The 6,378-nt window shown below is 56.0% G+C and overlaps 1 protein-coding gene across 2 annotated transcripts in view; it reads left to right on the forward strand.

The window, feature by feature from the left end:
• Window positions 1–3,970, forward strand: part of Unc5b (unc-5 netrin receptor B) — an 80,827-nt gene extending 76,857 nt beyond the window's left edge. For both annotated transcript variants that reach the window (XM_003473767.5, XM_005005313.3), the window contains 2 exons: window positions 347–528; window positions 1,260–3,970. In XM_003473767.5, coding sequence (XP_003473815.1) covers window positions 347–528; window positions 1,260–1,425 — 348 coding nt within the window. In that variant the 3' untranslated portion in view covers window positions 1,426–3,970. The remainder of the gene's footprint in view (window positions 1–346; window positions 529–1,259) is intronic.
• Window positions 3,971–6,378: the final 2,408 nt, after the last annotated feature.

The raw sequence follows: 6,378 nt of genomic DNA on the forward strand, positions 1-6,378 counted from the left end.
AGATCTCGACCCAGTTACACTGCTCATTTGCTATGTGATCTTAGACAAGTCTCTTCCCCTTTGTATACCACACTTTCCCTGTGTATGAGAAGGGTCAGCATGAGCTGTCTAGACCATGAGTAGGGCTTCTGGGCCTCCTGACTGTGAGGCTGTGTTGGCATTTGCCTGGTCAGTGCATTAGCACAGTGCAGCCCTCACCCTCAGAGAAGAAGCCCTTGCCCCGGCAGCTGGAGACTCCCAGAGGTAGTGGATAGGACTCAAGCCCCAGGGCACTGCAGGCCCACAGGGAGGCTGGAGGGGCTGATGCCCAACACTCGGCCCTCTCACTCTTCCTCTGCCCTTCCAGACACCTGCCAGCTCCCTGGATGCCCTCTGCTCTGCCCCCAGCAGCACCATCACCACCCAGCTGGGCCCTTACGCCTTCAAGATCCCAGCGTCCATCCGACAGAAGATATGCAACAGCCTCGATGCCCCCAACTCACGGGGCAACGATTGGCGGCTGCTGGCCCAGAAGCTATCCATGGACCGGTGAGTGTCCAAGCCCTCGGCCATCCCACTCAATTCATTCTCCAGGTCAGATGTTCCCAGTCCCAGGGTGCCCATTTGTGCTGAGTCTCCTTTGAGGCCATGCTCAGAGCACTGGCCAGCAAGAAGGCAGGTTGTGACTGCCATACTCTCCTGTGGCACAGGGAAGTGCTCACCACCCATCTCCTGGGATGGGCTGAGAATCGGGTGCACCCTGGACACAAGCTTGGTGTGGCCACCGTCACCACCACAGTAGCTGGGCTGAGCGGGTGCATCTGAAACACTTGCTAAGTGGATGTACCTTGATGTGACAGCTTTTGCAGAGCTGCAGATGCTCAGCCCTTAGGATAGCAGTGGTCACATTGTTCTTATTGAAAAATGTGTCATCAACCTGCCTTGAGCAGATGCTATGAATAAGACGTCCTCCTAGGAATGAGAGGGACTTGTAGAGCTGGCTGGGGCTCTGTTCCTGCTATCCAGGGGAGTTCATAGGGCAGAATCAGAAGGGAACAGAGTTGGCTGGATGAGAAGAGTGTGGTGGCTGGGCTTGGACAGTCCCTCCTGGTGTCTGCCCAGGCTCGGATGTGGTCCTGCAGTGCTGGGAGGTGACTCACTCCATCCCCATGTTAGAGATGCAGCTGGGGCTCAGCGGGGTACACCTACAGCCTTTCCACCCACAGGATCCTGGGAGGTGCTAAGCACCCCAGCAATGCCCCTCTCCTTGCCTCTGCCAGGTACCTGAATTACTTTGCCACCAAAGCGAGCCCCACTGGTGTGATTCTGGACCTCTGGGAAGCTTTGCAGCAGGATGACGGGGACCTCAACAGCCTGGCGAGTGCCTTGGAAGAGATGGGCAAGAGTGAGATGCTGGTGGCCATGGCCACTGACGGGGACTGCTGAGTGCCCGGAGTGAGGACTGGCAGAGACAGGCAGGAGACGGAGCAGGGAGGACTGGGACGGCCCCCCAATGGGGACATTCAGCCTCAGCTGTGTCTCCCAGCCTTCAGCAGGAGCCGCTCCTCTCCTCCTGCTCCTCCTCTTCCTCCTGCTCCCTGCCAGAACCCAGACCAAGACCAGACCACGACCAGCCTTAGAAAATCCATGTGCTCCATTGCTGGAAGTCCCAGAGACTCTCCTCCCCTGCCATCTCTCCTGGATCACAGCCTGTGTGACAGCAGCAGTTAGGGACAGCAGGTGGCCCTCCCTGCAGTCCTCCCACCTTCTCCCTGTGACTTCTGGGTCCCCTTGGTTTTCATTCCATTCTTGGTTTGTCCCCAGCTGTTGGTTTCTCCCTCCCTCACTCCAGCCCTCAAAGCTCTCACACCCTTTCCCTCATGAAAAGTTGAGTACAATTCCAGAAAACCGCTTTCTCCTGTCCACGGTGAAAAGGAAAAAGAAGGAAAGAAAAAGCTTCAGACTCTAGTGAGGCTCAGAGAAAAGAAAAACACCAAAGCCACAAGGGAAAAGAAAAAACCCAGTTTCTTAGGAAACGCAAATAATTTATTATCCAAATATTTGGATAAGTCCTTTTTAAGAAAAAAAAAAAAAAAAAAACAGAAAGAATGAAAAAAAAAGAAAAAACTTTTCCTGTATGTGGGTGAGAGTTGGCGTGCTCAGGTTCTGGCTAGCAGTGTGTGCATGTGTGCGTGCATGTGTGCAAGTGTGTGTTTGGGGGAGAGACTGAGCAAGGTGTGCTTTCTGCTAATGAATCCGTCTTGGGCTGAATTCTGACAAGGCTTCGGTTTCCCCAGCAGGGAGCAGCTAAGACAGGATTTTAGTCGTGGCACCAAATCATCCTCCAAACTCTTAAACTGAGGCTGAATTGGTAAGGAGAACAGGAGGGAACCCTTTCCTCCCACAGCCACAGGCAGACACACCCCGTGAATCCAGATAAAGAGGCTGTCGGGTGGGTAGTGTGGGCACCCAGGAGGGAAGTGGGGGGCAGAACTCATTCCCCAGCTCTCATCTGCACCCTCCTCCCTTGTGGCCTAAGCCATTGTGAAAGTGGCCTTTTTGAATGGCCAGGGTGGCCATGGTGGAGGAGGTGACCCCACTTCCCAAGGATGTTCTAGGGGATGTGTGAGTGGGGAAGTTTGAGTCCCCATACCCTCTGAGCCAATGGCCATCGCTGGGGCCAGGATCTCACAGTGGGCACAGAGCCCTCATCCAAGGCTCCTCCTTGGCACCCAAGAATGGGAGGTGCCAGATGCCCCAGGCTCTGGGCACTGGCCCCAAGGGTTATGCCAGGAGCCCCTGGACACCACTGGGGCCACCTGAGTACCCCTGATCTTTGAAAGTCTGGTCTTCTGTCCCAGCCAGTGTCTCCAGCCCATCTTCCCTGTTATGGGCTCATAAGGTGGAAGTTGGCCAGGGGCTGCTAAGACCCTGCCAAAAGGTTGGCAGGAAGGCTCCCACCAGGAGAGCTGCTGATGGAGGCAGGCAAGGAGCGCCAGCTCTGCTACGAAACCGCTGTGTGACCTCAGATATACCGCTACCTTCCCTGGGCGTTTGCATCGGCACCCTTTTCATGCCCAAGAGGCCCCACAGCTGCTGTCTTGGGCCCTTTGGGTTTTGACATACCTTTTTCTGTCCTTCCTAAGGGAACCCTAGTAGGCAGAAGTTGGGGTGGCCTGCGATGCCATGTCCTCTCCTCTGGCCCCAAGACAGGAGCTCCTGGCAACTGAGGTCCAGCCAGCCATTTCCAAGGGCTGGGAGCCCAAGACCATTGGGCTGGAGCCTCCTGTCGGGGTCGCACTGTTCAGCTCCGTAGGAAAAGCCTGGAAAGCACTTTCCAACTCCACTAACCTGCTGAGGTGCTGCCGCAGGGCAGCAGCAGCTCACAGTGCCAGTGGGACCTGGCAGGCAAGCACAGAAGGTTCCGCCTCTTACCTCTGGGTTTGTATGAGTGCGTGCGTGCGTGTGTGCGTGCGTGCGTGTGTGTGCCCATGCGTGTGCTTTTATCCTTGGGCACATCAGGGCGCCCCCCAGCGTGCACACCTGCTCCACCTGCGTGTGGGGCGTGGCCTCCTCTGTGCCCCCGGAAGCCCCGTGCCTGCTTCACCCGCCCTTCGCCCACAGGGTCCTTGTATCTCCTACGTGCCTCTCTGCCTCCTTTGGGGCCCAGCCTTCCACTTGGGACCCTCCTCATCTCCGGGATGGCCCAGGGCCCCCTGCCTCCACTGAGCTGGGTCCCCTCACAGGTCCTCTGAGAGGAGGTGACCGGGAGTCTGGGTGCGGGGGACAGCTCTGGGGACAAAGGGCTGGACCCTACCTGGGCCACGACATAGTTATATGTCCTAGGGGTGCAGCACTCCAGGGATGGCCCCAATCCCACCTCCACTCTGTAAACTACAACCTGTAAATAACGTTTAGCATTCCTATTGTAACAAAATTAATTTTTATGAAATAAATTATATTTCCTAGTCTAATAAAAAAAAATCCAGGCTGTGGTCTGCCATCTTTTGGGCTGTCTGTTGGAGCCTGGGAGTAACTGGCTCTTCTCTAAACTCCAAGAGGCAGAGGGGGCAAGGAGGCCACTGTCATTCAGGGCTGTGGGACCCCTGCAATGATGAAGCTCAGCAGCCTCATTCTACAGAAGAGAAAACCAGCCTGGGGAGGAACACGGACCTCCCTGTGCTCGCAGCAAGTCAGCCCCTGCAGGGTCTGGATCCAACCCTGCTCACTTTCTGTATGAGCGTGGGCAGAATCTGTCTTCGTCTCAGGCGTTCCAGTCTGCCATGGCTGGGCAAAGGGCCAGAGGGTGACACAGGTGAGGCCTTGGATCAGAAGGGTCCCTTCACTGGGGCTGAGGTAGAACCCTCCCTTGGGGCAAAAGAACATTGTGCAGGCAGAAAGAGAAAGAGACACAGGCTGAGACTGTGGGGCTCTGAACCCAGGGCTGCAGTGCATAGTTGGGCAGGCTGCACACTTGGTAACAGTACCCAGAGCGCATGGTGCCATTCCCACAGACAGTGCTGGTATCCTAATGTGTGTGTTTACTCTGAGGAGTTTCCAGCAGAGGGCAGTAAAGGGGCCTGTTCTAATAAAGTCAGTCTGTTGGTCATCTTTTCCCCCAGCTGGTGAGGGAGCATCTTTTTCTAATCTGCAGTGGCCCCTTCTGCTCTGAATAGATCCTGTGGTCTCCCAAGCTTGGCGTGTGAGCTCCTTTTGGCCCAGCATGGGGAGTCCCTGTGCCTGTCAGGACGGTAAAGTCTCTAAGAAGTAACGTGTGAGCAAACATTTCTTACCACAGGGGTCCCCAATGTGTCTGGCCATGGGATTGTACCCCTGTTCAGGCTCAGAGTATGTGGTGCCTGTGGGCCCTGTCAGCTATGACTTCATGGGACCTGTGGCTAGGGGTCTGTGCCAGGACTCGCATGGGTAACCCAACCAGCGTATGACCCAGTTCGGGGCAAGGCAGGCAGGGCACAGCATGCACACACAGGCCATAGCTCAGACTGCCTGCCAGCTGGGCACCAGGGACTACAAGCAGCCACTCAGTGAGGCCTCCCCAGCAGAGGTTTTATAAAGGAGAAAAGGACAGCTCTGTGTGTCTGTGTGTGTGTGTGTGTGTGTGTGTGTGTGTGTGTGTGTGTGTAGGGTTGGTGGGCACCATGGCCCAGGGAGGGGTAATGGGCCTGGGGCAGGAATCTCACCCATAGGCAGACTAGGGTCCCCAGGACACCCTCACCGTCTGCCTGACGCTGACACAGGCCAGCCCTCTCCTGCCATCTGGACCTTGGAAGCTCACCTGGAAACAGATGGTGGGGGGCGTCAAGGAGTGGTTGCCTGGACAGTAGGGGACCTGGGTTTCAGTCCTAATGCTGTGGGAGACACTGTCTCTATCCAAGCCTGTTTCCCCATCTAGAGTGGAGTGAGGCTTTCTGTCTTCTGCTGCTTGGTAATGGGGGGCGGTATGTAGGCTGAATGTGACCCTCCTCTCTCACAGGTCCAGGTCTAGGTGAGAAGGAGCCAGAAGAGCAGGGCTGGGTGGCTGCCAGGCAAGGTGCCTGAAGCAGGGGGCGACGGGGTACAGCTGGCCTATGTCCCTGTCTGGTTGGCAGCAACCTTCAGTCACCATTGTGGTCCAGGAAGGGAGCCTGGATGGAGCCCTAAGAAGGGCAGAGACACCCCAACTCCAACCATGGCTCCAGGTCAGACAGCAAAGTCTCCAAAACCTTTGCCCATTTTAGTTAAAAATATAATGTGTGGGTACCATTTAACACATTCAAAGGATACAACAGAACCTGCACAGACTACACCCCAAAACCCACCAGTCCCTCTGGAAAGTCTGTGCTGACACAAAAAACAGGGTGCTGGAAACATTGTAATACCACAGATTATAATATTTCACATCTCAGCCTCCAAATGAACACACAGGAATGGTGTCGCTTTCCCAGTAACTGTAGAAATGCAGGTCACTGATACCCTCTCTCCACTGGGCTGCTGGCCCCTGACCCACACCTCCTGGCCGCCCCTGTCTCGAGCCCTAGCATCTTGGGGCTCCACTGTGATCTTTGATGAAAGCCCTCCAGCACCCCCACCCCCACCCCGTGCAGCGCCTCTGGGCTGGGGTGATTTTCCACACCCCTCTGCACCTCCTACCGCTGCTAGGCCTCCTTCCTCCTCTTCCTCTGCACCCTGCCACAGGGAAGCCACTCTCAGACTGACTCCAATCCACCCCCAGCCCCGAGGCCTTCCTGGAACTGAGTCCCAACCCTGTTTCTACCATAACCCTGCCCCCCATGGTAGTCCTAGGGAGCCAAGAAGCCTGAGGTCAGGAGCCCCCAAACAGCCTGGGGAAGAGCAAGAGTCCACGCTTTGCAGGCTTCCTTGCTGTGCAACAATTTTTCC

Source organism: Cavia porcellus, unplaced genomic scaffold (assembly GCF_034190915.1).
Source record: "Cavia porcellus strain 051 isolate PalLab524CR breed Dunkin Hartley unplaced genomic scaffold, mCavPor4.1 scaffold_28, whole genome shotgun sequence".
In the NCBI taxonomy this organism is placed as follows: Eukaryota; Metazoa; Chordata; class Mammalia; order Rodentia; family Caviidae; genus Cavia; species Cavia porcellus.